Source organism: Parus major, chromosome 1A (assembly GCF_001522545.3).
Source record: "Parus major isolate Abel chromosome 1A, Parus_major1.1, whole genome shotgun sequence".
Classification (NCBI taxonomy): Eukaryota; Metazoa; Chordata; class Aves; order Passeriformes; family Paridae; genus Parus; species Parus major.
Window position 1 is genome coordinate 69,530,377 of NC_031773.1, and position 18,859 is coordinate 69,549,235.

An 18,859-nucleotide genomic window follows, 5' to 3' on the forward strand; every position below is an offset into this window, starting at 1 on the left:
GAGCTTTCATTAAAAGTCTGAACAACATCACTCTGCATGAGTATGAACAGATCTACCAGAACAAAGTCCACAGGCATGTTGCTCCCAGCTAAACTCACAAATACTATCTGATTATCAAAGAATTCCTGGTCTACATAGAAACATTTCAATTGCAGAAGATCAGGCTGCCCAGAGAGTCCATCCACAGTGGCAACATGTATGGGTTTCTGAACTGATAATCCTATTTACAAAAGCTATTTAAATACAGCCACTGCATACATACAATATATTATATTACTGTTTAGACCCATTCTAACACCTGTGAGAAGTGTTGGTCTGCCTCAGTGCAGTCACACCAATTCACAGACTGGGATATAGGAAGATCACCAGGGATTTTTTTAAGTTTTGGTTTTGTTTTACCTTGTGTAACCTTGCTGTGCAGGTTTAGCTGACACAGCACACCCCTATAATTAAAGCAGCTACATGAAAACTGAAAAACTCCAACAAATACTGCATGTAAATACATCACAGGTTGGAAGCCAGAAGGAACCACTAAATTATTTCCTGTTAGCTCATGCCATTATATTTCATTAAGTTCTAATGGGTCAAACCCAGTAACTTATTAAAACAAGCTGCCTTCTCCAGAGGTGAAATAATGTTTTGATTTGAAGATAGAGACGGTGAATTTGTTATCTCCACACCTAGTTTGTTATAATAAGGGGAAAAAGCACAATCTTCCTGTTAAAAATGTGTGCCTTTTTAAGATTAACTTCAGGTTCAGGCTATTTGTTGTTGCTCAGCATTGCCCTGCTAGGACAGAGAGGCCTTTGGGAGGTTTTCAGTCTCCAAGAGACACATATTAATCAGTCCTTTTAATGCAAGACAAAATGAGCTCTTGCACAACCTTTTCTCTTCCTCTGAATCATCTGTGGTTCTGTGCCTTAACCAATATTTCAACATTCCTTCTGAAAAGTAGGCACTCCTTTATTTCTTAAATACAATAAGGCTTCCCCTGCTCCTCATTTTTCTCCTGCTTATGCAAGGGATGTTTTATTATCTTGGCTCACAGGAAGAGCATTTGTCCAGTTCTAACCTTTATTCTAATCTTAGCAGCAGACATTTTGCAAATCTTTCAGATTCTGTGCTCCTACACTCATAACCTGGCTTTAGCTGTATTGAAATGATACAAGTCACACATTACTAACTTCAATTAGCAAAAAAAAACTAATCAATCTTTGGAGTAAATGATATGTTTTGATTTCTACCCAAAAACTGTAGAAAAAGATGAGTAATGAAGGTAGTGGAACTTCTCCCAGGAAACCCTTTGCAGTGGACATTTTAAAGGGTGGCTGTCAGTGGTGGGAAGCACTTGGCTCTTTAAAGCAGTTCTTGGCATGAAGGTCCCCATTTGTTTTGGCAACATTTCACAGGACCACGTGATGTCTCACAGAAAGAGCATCTACAATACTCTGCACTTCCTGTGCTTGGAAAAATATCCAAGCTTCCAAATAAAATGCATTTACAGAGCAACAATACCACAATTTCCCTCCCACCCCCTCACATAGGAAGTGTTCATAGCCTAGTGACATATTAAGAATCATGTTCAAACTTCACTTTGATTTTGATACACTAGCAGATATATTAGGAATGTTGTCATTTTAGTCTGTGCAGTCTTTCTGAAGTCTAAAGAATATTGGTAAGGAAGACAGGAAATTAAACATTTACATCCTTCTTCCCCCAATACTTCCTCCCAGTCTTACAAACCTGAATGCCAAAGCTTGAAGTCTTTACCCAGATAAACTTCATGGCTTTCAAGTGAGGAAAATGACATTTCACAGGCAATTTTTTAACTTGGAAGAGTTGAAAATAAACAGGATTCTATAGGTTTGAGACCTTGCTGCTAGGTTCCCATCAGCTGAATTCAAGTAGATGGACCCTGCTGAATGAGTGGCTAAGGCTTTATTATACAGCAATTTTCAGAAGCAGCCTTTTAGGCCCTGTGACAGGATTGATATCTTACCTTCAAACCTGTAGTATGTTATTTCACAGATGAACTCACCTCAATTAGCTTGATTTCTCTAAGTACCAGCCAGTTAGGAGACAGTGAGACTGGATGATGGATTAAATCCCCTTCCTTACCTGAGTTGTCCCTTCCTGAACAGTTCAGTGTTTTCAGCTCAACTGATGAGTGCAGCTTCCTTTAAAAAGCTCCTTGCAAGCTGCAGAGCAGCTGAGCACCCAGGGACAGACTCAGCCACTCCCTCTGAAGTCTGTGGTCAACTGCCCTGGAGAGCACATACAGAATAAAAGCCACAGTACAGGACCAGAAGGGACAGCAGGCTTGTCACAGAAAGGTTAAGACAACTGAAGTGGGTATGGACATCTTAAGGGCATTTCCCCTCCTGCATTGCTTTAGCTCATCTGTAAAAACAATTCTCCAAACCTTCACAGCACATAAACATCTGTCTTTTCCATATCTACCTGAAACACTGAATGAGGATCTGCACAGCCACTTCCACACCCAGGAGAAATTATCTGCTTTCACACACTAAATTCTTCCCAAAGGGACAGGAAGTGCTAGCAGCCTGTGTGGTGTATACTTCAGAAACAAGGTAAAAAAAGGTAAAAGAGGAAACAGGGGCATTGAAATCCCTTCTCCACTACAGGTCTGCTCTCAGGCTGCAAGGTGGACAAGATTTGCTGACACTACAGCTTTGGCTACAGCAGTTACAGCTCTCAAGTAACAACTGGGCACCTGCTCTTCCACTCCACTTTGTTACAGCTCAGTAGCAGCAACTGCTGCAGCAAAAGCTGAATGATTTCTCTGCACAAAACCATGATCTTCTTTAGAGCTACAAAGACAATAGGGTGGTTAAGGAAGATATGAGACCCCCTTTGTTAAGGGCTTCCTCTGTGTGTAAAAAAAACCTTGAGGAAGGGGAAGAAAAGATGAATTTCAGTTGTGTAGTACCTCTCTCCCCACCAGGCATTCAGAACTTGTGCAAATGTTGCTCATCCTTTAAGAAGAGTTCTATAATGGGTTATCTTTTCCCACCATATTAAATCAGTTAGGTTTGTTCCAATTAGGTTAAAACCAAGCAAACTGGAGTCATTTTAAAAGTTATCCTGTCCAGGAGTCAAATGTAAAACATTTCAATACAGACTTTCTATATGAGAATTTTCAGTTACATCCTGAGGTGCTAAGCATCAAAACAGTAATTATATAAACTATTTTAAAAGCTGCTTCTCACAGAGGAAAATGTCAGCCAAAATTCAGATCCTCAAGTAGATCCTTCTATGGTTAGTAATTTCATTACAATCATGTATGTGATCTATAATATGCCCCAAATAAAGGCAAAGGACAGTATACACTGATCCCTAGCACAAAGACACAGGCATACACACACTCCTGATGGATCAGTCATCAGGTACTTTTAAAGTCAGTTTTATCAGGTGCCATCTCAGCTCCAACAGCAATATAATCTGGTACACTAGGAATGGCTCTTGTACACTTATGACATGAACTGCAGCTTTCCTCAACCTTCTGTCAATGGGTGCCAGGAAACAAACGAGCAGGAGCTGTTCTTGTGTGTCACTAGTCAAGCCTAGCAATGTCCTATTCCTAAAATCAGGATGCCAGATAATAATTCAGCTTCAGCAGTGCCGTAGTTCATCTTCTAAGATGTAAATTTTTGTTTTTAAGTCTTTTAGTTCTCCTTGAATTTTACGTGTTAGCCTGTTTCCTTGGCGGACCTCACGTAGAATTGCAAGATCCTGGTCTGGTCCCAAATGCAAAGCCACCTAAAAACAAAGAGAAAAACAGATTAAAAAAAGCAAAGCTGTACAGAATACGACTTGGGGAGTATTATGCTAAGTATATAAGGGAGAGAACTCTAAAGGAGACCCTTTGTAGCCAGCACAGAGGAGGTGTAAGTTAATAGCACTGGGATTATACAGATCACCAACAGAAAGGTGCTCCAGAGCCAAAAATAAAGAACAAAGCTTTCATAACACTGTGCTGCTGTGCTATAGTATTGGCAAGGAAGAAATCTTAATAGAAAATAACCATGCTGACTCCTTTCTAGTTCCTGTATTATTTAGAAACACACAAAAAGGGGCAAGTTAAAGTATTTATCAAGTAACTCATATCTAGTTCTATGTACCTCAGGAGCTAAGATGACATCCCATCTTTTGCCATGGAAAGTGGAGCTGTTTTAACTGCTGTGGCTGAGCTGCTGCCTCTGAACTGCACAGGACTCAGGAGCAGCTCGAGTCCAACACCTTGACTCAGGCACTGCCACGTGGCTTGTGCTGAACAAAGGCTGCTGGATAATCAGAATTCCTGATGGCAAGCTGGCCAGGGCTGACAGTTCCTGTCACCCTGCAACTGGATAGCATGCCAGCCCAGCACCTTTCAAGGGCACAGCACTGGAAGCTGCTCTAAATTCCCTCTATTCTCTTGACCCATTATGGTTTCTTGTTGTGTCATCATGTAGTTCTTGGCCAAAGATTTTAATATGCAAATGAGGAAATTTAGTTATCTCTAGTCATTTTGAGCCTCAAGTGATGAGAAGGATTGCACGATCACTCTGGAGACTTCTTGCAAGTATTTTGTTCCTCTGCCCTCTTGTGGTTACCAGTGTTAAGAAATGGAGAATACAATGAGGAGCACACCCACAGATAAAAAACATCCAAGTCTGAAGTAAAGGCATCATGCACGCTTCCCCCTTTCATATACTGCTGTTAGTCCTTAAAGAATAGACTTGAAAAACCTACAGGCCATTATATATATATATATAAAAAATTGATTATTTTAATCAAAATAAATGCATTAGTCTGCATAAACTGAACTGTGTGTCAAAAGTACAGGGAAAGAATGAATCGGTGGCACTGCCAGACTCCTGCAGGGAAGTCTAAGCTATGCCAAGCTTATTATAGATAAGTGTCTCATCCTGAACTCCAAACAACATCAAGGTTGTGCCTTTCCCTCTAAGCTCTTCTGATGTTCATCTACACATCTGGATGCTACTGCAGAGAACACAGCTTCAGCTTCCAGCCATTGCTTCTGCAGTGATTTTCACAAAGTCACAAATGACATATTAAAGTAATAAACAATGTTAACAATACTTAAGAATGATCTTACCTCTTTGGAACAGAACCAAACGCTATGGCTCTCACAAAGAAAACAAAAATTATTCTCTTTGCAGGATAAATTTCTGAATCAAACTACTGCCTTGCAATTTTGAGACAGCTAAGTAAGCTACAGGTATCACATATGAACTCTTGAGAGTGGAAACAAAAATACACAGCTAATGTATAGCCAAGACATCCTGGTAAGCTTGATGCCTAATTGATAAACAATGACAAATCTTTTTTTGCTTTATAAAATACAGAGGAGGCAATTTTTGTCAGACACTGATATTTAAAGGAGCACTTATAAAAGAAATTATTTCCTTAACCCTAGGGGAAAAACTACATTAAATACTGAGAATACACCTCTATAGGATAATCCCCCAACAGTCTGCCTCAGAAAAGCTTTGCTGCTACCTTATAAATCTGCTTCTCTACATTTTTCAGTCTCTGCTGCAGCTGTTTAACATCATTCTTGAAGCCCTCTACTTCCATACTCCGACGTTTTTCCAAGGCTTCACATCTCTGAGTCATCAGTTTCAGGCGCTTCATCATCTTCTCTGAACGATCCTATGGAGATGAAAACTCAATAGGCTGTACAAAATAAAAGCTGCAAGATCATCTCACAGCCAGCAGGTGATTACAGACTAATTACCTTAAAGAGTTCTTTGCCAGCATCTCTCTCCTCACGGATCCTAGCCACCTCCCCTTCCAGGGAGACACACTGCTCTCTGTACATGTGTGACAGGTGCTTTTCCTGAGTTAGCTTGTCTTGCAGGAACTAGGACACAGGAGGAACACAAAGAATTAACTCAAGACTCTGCTTACAAAACTTCCCCTGCCCTGGACATGCAAGTGTGATAACACTGCCAGTGTGACAGGAAGATAAAAATTAACATCTGGAACTAGAGCTCATAAGTATGTGAGGACAATATTCTAACATCAGTCCCATTACCAAAACCCTTGAATTAAGTTACCAGTTTTGTATGACTGCCCATCATTAACAATGACATTGAACTAAGGCTGTAACTCCCCTTTCACAGCCGCTTGCCCAGTACTGCAGTTCAGGGCTAGATGGAAACAACTCCCTGTTACTTGTTTACTTTCTGACTCCTTATTCCAACCTCCCAGCTTCTCACTGGAAGTGGAAGAGGAATAAAAATTGAGACTGCTAGAGAAGAGCTGGAAGGCACCAAGTGAGAGGAGCCATTCTCCCCTGAGAGCAGCAAGGAAGATCCACACACAGCACTCCATGACCATTAGCTGAGAGAGGAACAGAGAGCCACATGCAATCAGCAGGTTAAAAACTGTTGGCCCCACTTGTCACATGGCTTACAGAATTAATTCTGGGCATGGAAGAAACTGACAGTGACATGTTACTATTAATCCTAGCTATACATTTTACCTGAAATTTGAAAATTATGCTGATTTTGAAGCAGGAGAGGTTTTTTATTTAGATTAGTGCCAACAATAATAAAACTTAAGGCACTCCAGTACAGCCTTGAAACTGCTCCTAGTGACTGTCTATTGTGCCAAAATCAAGGTGTTTGCAATTTTCTAGTCAAAAACCATTAAAGAGCCTCTACAAAAACAAACAAATAAAATTACCTTTACTTCTCTGCTCTGGAGTTTTGAAGCTCCATCATTTTCTTGAATCATCTTCTTCAGCTCTTTCTGTTTCTTTTTTCCTGACTCAGTGCTGAAAACAAGGTGATCCAGATCTTTGGCCAGTTTCCTCAACAGACTGTCCTTCTCTGCCATCCACGCTTTCTCATTGGCTCTGGTATTAAACTTGAGCTGCAGAAAGTCACGGGTACTCTCATATAAGAGATTCTGGGTTTTGTGGAGCCTGCAAAAAGGGAACCCAGTGGAGTTAACTTCTTTCCTAGTGCCTACCCTAATTTCATCAGTCATCACTGCAAGTCAGAAAAAGCACAGGAGAAGCCAGGTGGTCTAAATGTGAGTTTAACTCTTCTCATCTAATGAAAGAAGTGCTTTTGTGAGAGGATTTTTAATAAGCAGATTATTCCACTCATCTTCCACACACACTACCAGATGGCTGCATAATTTGCTTTTCTGCCTGCTGCAGGAAGCACTGCAAGTCATAACATTTCTATTGCTCCCTCTCTACTCATCTCATCTCATGACTGCACCCTGGCCATGCTCCCACACTCACTTTTCTGTTATAGCTTTTATCTTGTCCTGGTCCCTCCGATGCCGGACCTCAGCCTCCTCCATCTGAATCCTCCTGTCCTCGAGAAGTGCCTCAACCTGTTCCTTGGTTAATCGTGTCTGTTCTTCCAGCTGAGCTTGCAGGGCCTTCACCTGCACAAACAAACAAAGGCATTACAGAACAAGCCCTCACACCAGCTCTGCTCCTCTCCTTGCAAATCTCTTAAATTCCAAGATTTAGGTCAAAAACTGTACCTGATAACACACCTTTGGCAGTTCTAATTTCTCACACTTTTGTTTTTTATATTGTTAAAATTTAAATTGCACAATTTAAATCTAGCAAATGCAGTGGAATATGCAGAGACACTTCTGTACCTTTGCTTGAACAAATAATAATAATAATGAAAACAACAACCACCACCATCTGCTGTACAAGTTTGTCCATTATTTGCTTTTCTTGATTCATCCTTCCTCATACTTTACATATAGCTTATGATTCTGCACATTTTATCTTTCATTCTGCAATGCTACCTGTAGCTAAACTTTTATGGAAGTCTAGAAAAGGGAACATTTCATTGTATCAGTGCACCTTGTGGGGGCTGCCTAATACTGTCTCAAACACATTGCTTTTGTCACACTTCCACAAAACACCCAACCCTGCACATCCTCAGTGGTTTAATGTAAATTCGTATCTGCTATCAAATTATGGGAGTTCACATCAACTACACATTCTATACTTAAGGACAGCATATTTCAGTTGACATTACTGGAACATCTGCTTACATAAAGCTTCCAGAATCAGCTCCTGAATCTTACATTCCCAGCAAAGAAACAGCTAAGTAAGCTGACAAAGTGTGAATCCATAGTAAGATGCAGGGATTTATACAACTGGTACATTTACAACTTATCTAAGCACACAGCATAATTTTTATCTTAGTTTTCTGCAAGCCAGCATTTATGTCCACCAGTTAGCTGATGTTTTTACCTGTAGTAGAAGTGTTTCATCATGTTTTTGATATCTCTCAGAACTTCCTGCTTTCTCTCCTTTTGCTGTTAGTTTTGAAGTGCTCTTCTCCGTGCCTACTGAAGAAATTTAAAGAAGTAAATGGTTTTCCAATGTACTTGCAGAACCCTTCTAAGCATGACATATTTGTGTTCTGGTGCCTACAGGAACAGTTAAAAGGTTGCCACTGCTACAGTCACAAGGACTTCTAGGAGGGTAAGCTGAAAGAAAAGAATTCTAGAACTTTGGGTGATCACATACCTTTATCTCCTCTATCATATTGCAGTATTTAGACACTCTTCTAATTTTGTTGGCATATATAGAAAGAAAACTTGACATGTTTTCTTAAAATAAATGATGAATAGGCAGATACCACAGCTGCACAAGCATCAAGGCTTGACTGAGTTTTGAGCTTGTTGGCTAATTCCAGTCAATTTGATGAGACAATAATGAGAAAATGAGTGTGTAGGCAGATGGAGGCACACTACTGTCTGCACTAAAGGCAAGCAGAGCCTCACAGCTTGGAGAGGCTGAGGCAAAGGTGCCTGGCCAGCTGGTACCTGCACAGCTCCAGAACAGCCATGTGAGGGTCCTGCAGCCTCCTCCTTAGCTGGGCACATCAGTGACACCAGAGCACATAAGGCTACTTTAAAGGATGTTGAAGGGAAGCCAAGGGTACTGCATGGATACGTTTAGATACATTTAGGGAACTTCATGGAGATTTATCAAAGCATTCACAGACAGGGATTATTTTGGCATACAGGAGACAGACACACAAAAACAGCAAGAGCTGAGCTGCTGTAACTCAGCTTGGTGTGGTACCTGTGCTAGAAACATCATCTCGTTCCTGGGTCTCTGCTGGCCTTTGCAGAACAGTAACCTACAGAAACAAGACATCTGCACTGAGCATCTACTTCCCCAAAGCTGCAATGGTCAAGAACAAATCTTAAAAAGTTAAAATGAGATATACACAAGAACAGCATTACCTTATTACTTCTACCACAATGCAAGGAAAACACAGAAAACCGTAATGTCCATGTTGAAAAGTTTCCTTTATCACAGCTGAGTTTTGCCATTACTGCCTCTACATTTTTCACCAGAAGAAGTGGAAAGTAATTCTGCCTTTGATGGCTTCATTAGGATGAAAATCAGCACCCTCAGCAGGAAAAAGAGCATTTTGGAGACAGAGAGAAGAGGAAGGTGAAGATGATGCTATTTCCCTCTTTTACACTCCTCCTTGTCTCAGCAAGACAGAGAAGCTTCATTTATCAGCACATTCATTCAAGATACTGAACAAGCCTGAGATAAAAGCTAAATGATAAAAATACTGAAACTCAACTGTTGAACTGAAACGCACCTGAAAAGAAGGAGGCCATGAAAGAGCAGGTTATAGCCCAAATGCTTATCTTCAGGTTGATACAACATAACAGGCCTAATTTTAGAGCTACCCTAAACCACGAATTTTAAAGCTTCTGCAAGATTTTTGAAGAGCTTGAGCAGTGCACAGCAACCATGAACAATGCAGCATATTTCAGCCTTTTTCTGCACCTTATTCCATAATAAATCCTATATTTCCATCGTAGTCTCTGTATATCCAAGTCACTCATGACTTTCTTGAGTAGGTTCAACTACATTGCACATCATATGCACTACCATTTAAACAATTCAACATCATTTCTGAAATATGCAACACAATGTTGTCTGGAGGGGATGGCTCTTCAGCAGTCTTCTGCCCAGGAAACTGCTGCAGCAACCTTGACACAGTCTTCTTTACTGAAGCTCTAAGAGACAGGCATTCTGAGACAGCTGAGCTTCAAACACCATGCCTAGTCATTTCCTGCACTTTTTTTCCTTTTTCTAGTGTTCTTGCCATCTTCTTGACAACCATTTGCCAGATGACTTCAGACTCCTATCTGACATTTCAGAGGCCAACCTGGAGGTGTGTTTTGAATGCAGAAGGAGGCTGATCCTACTTTCAGTGTGCTTGTTCTTACTTACCTTTCAGCATTTCTACTAAAACCCACAGACCCCTCTTGATTTGGGCTCATTTAGCAACCTTTGACTTGTGGGGCAGATCTGGGCTGTGGTCAGACTCTGGGATACAGATACTCATGTTACAGTCCAAAGAGGAGAGGTACAGAAAAATGCAACTTGCCTTATGTGGAGGCTCCTTATGAAAGTAGGTAACTTCTGCATCTGCTCCCAGTACAGCCAGGAGTTGTTGGATTTTTTTTCTGTCCTCCAATTCCCTGGAATACAAAGGAAATGGTCAGCAGATTTTTTTTAAAATACTTCACAACACTGTGACAACACTGTCCTTTTAGTTTAGCTGTTGATGCTTGCACGTTTTCCAACCTGTTGCAGTTCTTGAGAATACAGTTTTAAAAACAAGCTCCCAAAGACATTCCTGATGCTGCCAATACAAGAACACCACCAATTTTGCTGAGATTGCAGAGCATTTCTCTTTTCAAGTATGACAATACTATGTAGGCAGATATGAGAGCACATGGTGGAAACAATTTGCATTAAGAGTTATGAACTACTTAAAATTCTTTCAGGTTGTAAGTATCCATTGTTATAAAAGCAAACTACACTAAGGGCTGTATCAGATTTTTTTATCACACTCCTGAGAAGTGCCAAAGCACACCAACACATGTTTTAAGTTCTTAAATCTTTAATGGAAAAATTAGTGGTGGACAGGAAAGAGAGTGAAGAGGAACAAGTAGCAGAGACAATATGCAATGAATTGACCACAACCCCCATGCCCTGCCCCCCTGTGCTCCTCAGGAGGAGGTGGTAGAAGATTAATGAGTAAAGTTGAGCTGGAAGAAGAGAGGTGTGGGGGAAAGGTGCTTTAAGATCTGGGTTTGTTTCTCATTATCCTACTCTGATTTCATTGAATGATTTGGGTTGGGAGGGACCTTAGAGATCCTCTAGTTTCAAGCCCCTTGCCACAGGCAGGGAACCTTCCACTAGACCAGGTTTCTCAGAGACCCATCCAATCTGGCCTTCAACATTTCCAGGGATGGAGCATCCACAGCTTCTCTTGGCAACTTGTTGCAGTACCTCACTGTCTTCATAGTGGAGAATTTCCTGCCAACAACTAATCTAAACCCATCCTCTTGCAGTAAAAGGCATCCCCCTCCTGTCCTGTCACTGCATGCTCCTGTCCCTCTCCAGCTCTCTTGTAGGCCCTCTAAGTGCTAGAAGGCTGCTCTAAGGGCTCCCTGGAGCCTTCTCAAGGCTGAGCAGCCTCCACTCTCTCAGCCTGTCTTTGTAAGACAGAGGCTCCAGCCCTCTGGTCACTTAATTGTTCATAATTTCCCCCAGTCAAGTCTGTGTTGCCTGTGATGGTAACTGGCAAATGATCTCTGTCCTTATCTTTACCCATGAGTCTTTTCTTGTGTTTTCTCTCCCCTGTCCAGCAGAGGAGGTGAGTGATAAAGAGTCTTGGTGAGCACCTGGTATCCAGCCAAGGTCAACCCCCCAGAGCCAGCTTCAATCAAAACTTCACATTCAAACTGTAATAGACAATTCAAGTTTGAACCAATGTTCAATTCCTGCTCTTCCCTCTACTAGCAGAATAAGAGGAATAGTAAGTGGAAACATATTTAGCAGCCTGAGAGATTGCACCACGCCTCCAACACGGGTATGATTTCCTAGAGCCCGCCCTAGGAAGTGTGGAATGATTGCTGCCCTGAGGACTGCAGGTGTGGCTGAGAACACAGCGCAGGAAGCGCTGCTGGCAGTGCCCCAGCTCCCCCACAGGCCAGCCCACCTGAGCTTCAGCCGGTCATTCTCCGAGTACAGGCGGAGGACTTGCTCCTTCTCCTGGAAGAGGAACACCTGCATATCACTCAAAGCCTTCTGCAGCTCTGCAATCTCCTCTTCCAAGTGGCGGACTTCCCACTGCAACTGGTGCTGGGTGGAGAGAGGGAGGTACTTGAAATCAGAGCACTGGACAAACCTGTGCTCCGAGTCTGGAACTGCCATAGGACAGACAGCTCAAGAATTATTTTACTTTCCTATAATATTTGCCAGATGAGGGCAGCATTGGAAAAATTATTTTAAAATGTTTCAGCTGAGAGCTCAGAGCCCTGAGAATCACTGTCACTACACAGCAGTGAAATAAGGCCTCAGCTTGGGTCTCCAGCTTCCAACGGCTGCACTTCCACACTGGCAGAAGGTATGGAGCAGGTATGGAGAGTCTGACATCAACAAAAACCTGGCAAAGCCCCTGTAACAGCATTTACTTTTGAAATAAATCACTGAAGAATAAACATTAAAATATCTGTATGGTTTAGCAGTGAGCTAAGTTACTAAGCAGTGAGCAGCTAGTTACTATGTCTCATTTTTTCTACCTGGTGTAGGAAGCTATCAACCATTCTTGTAAGAATTCATTGTAACCATTCATTTTGCAACCCTCCCCTCTTTTTCCCACACCACAGTAAGATGCACAGTACATGCTTCCCCAAGGACTTTCAGGCTGCTTCAAGCATGGCCAGTGCTTGAGGAGGCAGCTCAATCACCTCAGAAGTGACTGCTTTATTCCCAAAGAACCATCCACAATTACACAAAGATGACTGCTAGGCAGATTCATGCTATAGCCCATACCAGAGCACTGCATATCTTGCAAATATTCTGTGAGACTTCTTCCTCTTAAAAGGCAAACTTTCAAATTTCTGTTTAACAGCTTATAGCCAAACTTATGAATTCCACTACAGTAAATACAAATTATATCTATAAATTAAAACCTAATAAATTTGAACAAAACAGCATTCCTTCACTACATGAAGCAAGGGAAAGAAGCTGGACCACATGGGAAATGAGCATCTAAACTCAGGCCTTAATATAAAAAAAAAAGAAGCAAAATTCCCACTGTGAAGATATAAGGACTTCAGAAGAACATCCTACAGGCATGGTTCCATTTGATTTGACACTGGACAGACAGTTAGATTTTAAAATCAACTCCCAAAATCTACTTCTTTCTTCCTAGCTCTACCATGTTACTGGTGAATCCCAAGACTTCTGTGCTGAGTTTTCAACTGAATAAAAATACCAAGCTTGTGAATGGAATCCATCATTGTTCAAAAACTCATTTGCTAACCTGCTCATCATAGGTTTGTTTGTATTTCTCCAGCCTTTTTATCAGCTCCTCGTGTTCCTCATCGAAGTCAGCAATCTTCTTGCGGTAATACTCCAGGAGCTCCTGGGAAGGGTTAAGATGGGCCAAGCGCTCACTGACGGATGGGAGAGAAATCAAGTCCTCCTGGCTTGGAGAGTGGGACTCAGCAGATCTGGAAGAGGCACGGGGGGTTGGCAGCCTGGACAAAAAAACAGTCTCTGATGACATGTAAGCTTCAGACAGGAAAATTAAAGCACTTCCTAAAGTAGATAAAGAGATTTTAAATTTTTACACAGGCTCAGTTTAAAACACACATTAGCTTGACTGCTCTCTGGGCATTCACAGGAGATCATGGCATATAGAAGAACCAAGAACTTTGAGAAAAAGCAGCTTGCATGTGTATTGTGCTGTGGAGGAGGGTCCAACCGATGGAAAACATAAAAGAGATGTTATGGAAGCAAAGCCTTATACGTTATTTGGGGAGGATGACTATGAAAAGAGGAGAAAAATAATAGAAGGTCAGAACTCAGGGGATAAAAAGCCCATTGTTGTTCAATTAGAAGCAGCAACCACCGTGAAATAAACAGGAAAACAATCTGTGACAGTCGCTATCTGACACCCAGAGAGAAAACCACTTTCTGAACACAGACCATCAAATAAAGATGATAATTCAGGCTAGCTGATGCACCAGCTACTGCACTTTAAGGTGTAGATCTAGGAATCGATGTGCTTTCCTTTCTGGTGTACTTGATGCTCTTACCCACATAGCTTGTCCACTCTCAAGACTGAAATACAAGCTGCCAAATTCTTGAATCTTATGTTCAAGTGCTACATGGAAAGCAAATCAATGTTATATAAATTGCATCAAGGATATGTATAATTATATACTCTATTTTTCCTCAAAACAGTATTTAGTTCATTTAAACATTTAATCTCTTCAAATAAGCACCAAATTTGCAAATAGAGCTGCAGAGTTAAAAAAAAAAAATCCAAAACCTTAGGAAGCGTTCATTATTTATATTGGTATAACAAACTTTTTTTTGTACATGATACTATAAATAACAGAAGCTATGAAGACTAGAGGCTTGACTAGGGTTGCTTAGTGAAAACACAGTTCAGAATGTGGTCCTGAAGAATCAGGAATTCTGATGAGAAAGTGGTTTGGTAGGTGACACCGAGGCAATGGTGACCTTTATGGAGCCACTCACAAAAGCTGCTCGAATCAGAACCCCAGTGCACATCCAGGAAAACTCCGGGCACCCTAGGAAAGCATTAAATAAGCAAAAGCTGAAGTATTGCTTGCAGGAGCTTGCTGCAGGACCAGAAACGCCTCAAACAGTACACTTAGAGAAATAACACTGTAAGGAAAGAGGCCACCAGGCACGAGGTGAGAGCTTTACTGCGGAGCTGCAGAGCAGCAGAAAGGGAAAGATGGAAGAACAAGGAGGCGCAGCAGGCACAGGAGCAGACCAAAAGGTGCCGTACGGCAGAGGGGTGTAGCAGGCAGTAAGGGAAGGGCTCCGGGAGCCGCGCTGTCCCGGCAGGAGCAGGCCCCACACCCGCTACCTTGCGCAGCGAGGAGCCCCCGCCGTGCAGTCCACCGCGCTCATCGCGCCCCTGCGGAGCGCCAGGGTGTCCGTGGGCGGGGGACGGCGGCTTCGGGCACCGGGGCAGGCGGGCGGAGGGAGGTGCCCGGCGGGATCCCCGCTGGAAAAGCCCCGGGATGGAGGCCCCGGGATGGGGCTCCCGCCGCCGCCTGCTCACGGCCCCAACGGCCAAACAACCGCCACGCCGCGCCCGCCGCGGCTTAAACGGCGCCGCGCCCCGCCCCCGCCGCCTCCTCCAATCACAGACAGCCTTTCATGCGGCGCCGTCTCCTCGCGCCAATCAGCGCTCGCGACACGGCGGCAGCGGCTCGGCGCCGGCGCGTCTGGGAGTTGTAGTCGCGGGGCGGGCGGAGGGCTCTCGGCGCGTGCGCGGCCGGGCCGCAGGGCGGAGCGCGGGGCCTGCGCTCACCGAGCCCGCTGGTGTGAGGGCAAAATAAAAACCACATTATCCTCAGCAGCCAAACACGCCGTGCGAAACGCCCCTTTTCCTTTGAAAATGATCTGGCATTCGGAAGCAGACAGAAGTTACTGGCTCAAATTCTCGCTGAATTGAATGTGTTCTTTAGGTTATCCCGACGCCTTTTAGGCTCCTCATCCTCCTCACGTATTCCCAGTAGTACCTGTTAGCAGCGCTGCCATTTATGCACCAAACGATTTCCTAATTTATTAAGTGTGCTGAAGAAAAAACAATTTCCTCAGTAACAAGCCAGGGTTCCTCATTCCTTAACACTTTGTTTAAAGACGTGATCTTTCTGTATGACAAGAAAAAAAAAGGCTTACTTAAAAAAGCATGAGGCTCTCCCTCATCACATTTTTCAGCTTCCTTGTGAGGGGAGGAGGAGAGGCAGGCATTAATCTCTTTTTGGTGACAGTGACAGGAGCCGAGGGAATGGCCCGGAGCTGGGCCAGGGCAGGTTTGGGGGAGCAGGAAAAGGTTTTTCCCCCAGAGGATGTTTTGGGAACAGCTCCCCAGGGCAGCGGGCACAGCCCCAGCCTGCCAGCGCTCCCGGGCACAGCGTGGGACTCTGGGGATGGTGCTGTGCAGGGCCCGGCGCTGGGCTCGGTGGTCCTTGCGGCTCCGTGCCCCGCTCTGCCGCTTCCATCGGTACCGACCGGCCGCTCCTGAGGGCACGGACGGGGCGGGGCCTCCGGCGGCGCTCCTGACGTCCGCCACAGACAATGGGCGACGCGGCCCCGCGGAACCGGAAGTGAAAGGCATTCCTTTCGTCGCACATTCCTCCGCGGCGGAAGTGGCGGCGGCCCCTCCCTCGCCAGTCCCCGGTTCCTCCTGCCCCTCGCAGAGCTCTGAGAGGTGGCGGACGGGGTCGGTTTGAGCTGGAGTCTGTCGCGGAGGCGTCATCGGGAGCGGCGAGAGCGGAAACCACCTCGCCAGTAGAAGCGTGGCGGCGGGACTATTTTTTGGATCGGAAGGCAACGCTCGAAAACTTCCGGGGAGGGCTTAGCCATACGCGTCACTTCCGGCGGGCCGGGCCGCGAGGAGCGGGGCTCTGGCGGGGGGAGCGGCCCCGGCCGGGACAGCGACAGCGGCGCTCGGCAGCGCGTCCCGTCACCCCGCCCGGCAGCGCCGCCGGGGGATGCGCCTCGGCCCCCGGCACAGCCCCTGAGCCCCCCGGCCGCCCGCTCCGCCCTGCGCTCCCGGCGGCGGCGGCGCCCCCCTCCCCCTGCGGCCATGGCGGGGGGCGGCGGGTCGCGCTACGCGGCCGAGTTCGTGCCGCCGCCCGAGTGCCCCGTGTTCGAGCCGAGCTGGGAGGAGTTCAGCGACCCGCTCGGCTTCATCGGCCGCATCCGCGGCCTGGCCGAGAAAACCGGCATCTGCAAGATCCGGCCCCCCAAGGTACCGCCCGCCTTGGGGGCTGCGCCCGCGGAGTCCCCGGGGGACGCCGGCCGCTCCGGGCTCTCGGCGGCCCAGCGGAGGACGGGAGCGGCCGGGCAGGCCCTTCCCCCGCGCTCCGTTCTCGCTCGCGGTTCCGTGTGTCGCTTTCCATAGGCCGCGGTGTCCGTGCCGGGGACGCCGAGGAACCTGTGGAGCCTTTGCCCTCCGAGCGGGGCTTTGTAGCGGCTGCTTCGGAGCAGCCGGGAAGCGAACAGTGCGTGCCCGTGCCCGTGCCCGGGACTTGACGCTATTTTCGCTTCCAAAACGCCAGCAGTGGACTTGAGAAAGCTGGGAAGGCTCTGTAGGTGAAATCGGACCCTTGCTCCGGGCGGGGGAAGAGGGAGAAGGACGGGTATTCGTTCGTAATGGACCATTGTTTGTACACGTAGTTTTCAGGCTGTTGGGAGGAGAACGGCCGAGCTGGTGGTGTACGGGCACTGCGTTTGGCACAGCTCTTCGGGAGGCAGCGCCTTCATCTCCCCGGTCCTTCCCTGGGGTCACCCGTCTGGCAAGGCGGGTCATCGCAGGGAGAGCATCGGGCAGCTGGGAAAAAGGCATTTGTGTCGCTAAATTATTAAAGTGCAAATAAACTCCAAACGCAGCTGTTAATAAGAGACTTGAAAACAATGAGAGGGGTAAAAACCTGAAAGGAAAGCGTGTAACTGAGAACAGTGTGGAGATGGAGGTTGCTGATTGGATTTCATGGTTCTTTCTCTCCTGACCTGTTTTGGTTCCCGGAATGTGTGTAGCTGGTTTCATGACATGGTGAAAACTTGACCTCCAAGGGGCTGCCCTTTCTAAAATAAGCTGCACAGCTCAGGTTGAGAGGCCACAAGGAACGGATCCAGATCCTGTTCATGGAGGATAACTGGAACCTTTGGATGCATTTGTGTTTGTCCAGGACTGCTGAGCTGTTTACCTCGCGGGGTTTCACAGGATGCACGCCTTGGGTTGATTTGCAACCTGCAATAATTGCTAAATCAGATGTTTCATACTAACCTGACTGATTTATTGCTCTCTTCTGTTGTTAGGAGTTGTAAATATTTAAGGTTGTGCTGGAGGCCTTTATATTCTGCAGCAGAGCAAATAATGATCATTTTGTGTGGTTTGTCCACCTGTAACGGCGTGTCCTCCCTCTGGTGCAGCTGCTGGCAGGCACACAGCCTGCTGTAACTGCAGCTTTGGTAAAAAGTGCTAAAAAGCTGAATTGCTGGTTTTGAATTGTAGCACAGTTTTGAGAGATGGGGCTCGGAGGCACTTGGGGTTGCACCCACCCCTGGCAGTGCTGAGAAAGTCCTTGTTTAAGGCTCTGTTTCTGTTGAGGAGTTGGGCTCCTGACTGGTGGTCCTGTCTTTATTGAAATGACTGTGAACAAGCAGAAAAATGCTAGCTGTGTTATAATGTGCCTGATTTGGCCTTAGCTGCTGTTGACACTGAGGATTTTTCTGTGTGCAAGATATATGGATTCTTTTTTTAAAGTAAATAAATAAGCCACCAGCCACAGAGTGTATCTCATGTTTAAGCTTAGCGTGAGGTAATGCATACTGAGATGCTTTGAACCTTATTTTCTTTGACATTTTTGAATCTGTGAGGATCTTTCTTCAAACTAAAATATGGTGGGAGGAACATTGTTGTATAAGCGCAAAAATGTCTTAAAATTGGAAAATGATATCACCAGTTGTTCTGGGAAACTAATTTACTATTGGAAGCTTGTTTACTCAGGCATTATTAGGGTGTTTGGTTTTGTGCATTTTTCAGAGAAGTTTCTGGAAACAATAAAATGTCTTTCTGTCTCTGTTTAGGACTGGCAGCCTCCATTTGCATGTGAAGTACAAAGTTTTCGATTCACTCCACGAATTCAGCGCCTGAATGAGCTGGAGGTGAGCTTTTCCACTGTTGATATAATTTTGTGTTTGCACTGAAAGCAAGAGCTAGGTCTCCCTGCTTGA

General features: G+C 45.0%; 2 protein-coding genes and 1 long non-coding RNA gene across 8 annotated transcripts in view; 2 read left to right on the top strand and 1 right to left on the bottom strand.

Moving 5' to 3' along the window:
- Positions 1 to 1,548: 1,548 nt before the first annotated feature.
- On the bottom strand, positions 1,549 to 15,197 carry CCDC77 (coiled-coil domain containing 77). Of its 3 annotated transcripts, none has more exons than XM_015629280.3 (11): positions 14,976 to 15,193; positions 13,392 to 13,608; positions 12,063 to 12,205; positions 10,440 to 10,533; positions 9,107 to 9,164; positions 8,267 to 8,361; positions 7,286 to 7,434; positions 6,718 to 6,958; positions 5,765 to 5,890; positions 5,527 to 5,679; positions 1,549 to 3,780 (listed from the first exon to the last, which is right to left on the bottom strand). In XM_015629280.3, the coding sequence occupies exons 1-11, from the start codon at positions 15,017 to 15,019 to the stop codon at positions 3,634 to 3,636; spliced, it is 1,467 nt and encodes a 488-aa protein (XP_015484766.1). In that variant the 5' UTR covers positions 15,020 to 15,193; the 3' UTR covers positions 1,549 to 3,633. The 3 variants fall into 3 exon arrangements, with proteins under 3 accessions (XP_015484766.1, XP_015484765.1, XP_033370745.1); XM_015629279.3 differs by having other exon boundaries at positions 8,267 to 8,364; XM_033514854.1 differs by lacking the exons at positions 5,527 to 5,679; positions 5,765 to 5,890 and having other exon boundaries at positions 8,267 to 8,364; positions 14,976 to 15,197.
- Positions 15,198 to 16,691: 1,494 nt separating this feature from the next.
- Positions 16,692 to 18,859, top strand: part of KDM5A (lysine demethylase 5A) — a 46,100-nt gene continuing 43,932 nt past the window's right edge. For 2 of the 4 annotated variants that reach the window (XM_033514852.1, XM_015628519.3), the window contains exons 1-2: positions 16,692 to 16,871; positions 18,713 to 18,790. In XM_033514852.1, coding sequence (XP_033370743.1) covers positions 16,707 to 16,871; positions 18,713 to 18,790 — 243 coding nt within the window. In that variant the 5' untranslated portion in view covers positions 16,692 to 16,706. The remainder of the gene's footprint in view (positions 16,872 to 18,712; positions 18,791 to 18,859) is intronic. The other 2 variants (XM_033514853.1, XM_015628517.2) reach the window with 1 other exon arrangement.
- On the top strand, positions 16,878 to 17,507 carry LOC107204785. The gene is made up of 2 exons (XR_001521742.1): positions 16,878 to 17,211; positions 17,300 to 17,507. It is a non-coding gene; the product is annotated as an uncharacterized LOC107204785 (long non-coding RNA).

What these genes read in the sequence shown, in the direction of transcription:
- CCDC77 (XM_015629279.3), bottom strand. Translation starts at nt 15,019, where the DNA reads ATGAGCGCGGTGGACTGCACGGCGGGGGCTCCTCGCTGCGCAAG. An exon ending in GGGGCTCCTCGCTGCGCAAG is followed by an intron (nt 13,609 to 14,975) that starts GTAGCGGGTGTG and finishes TTTTTTGTCCAG; the next exon opens with GCTGCCAACCCCCCGTGCCT. An exon ending in TAGAGAAGCAGATTTATAAG is followed by an intron (nt 3,781 to 5,526) that starts GTAGCAGCAAAG and finishes CTTTGTTTTTAG; the next exon opens with GTGGCTTTGCATTTGGGACC.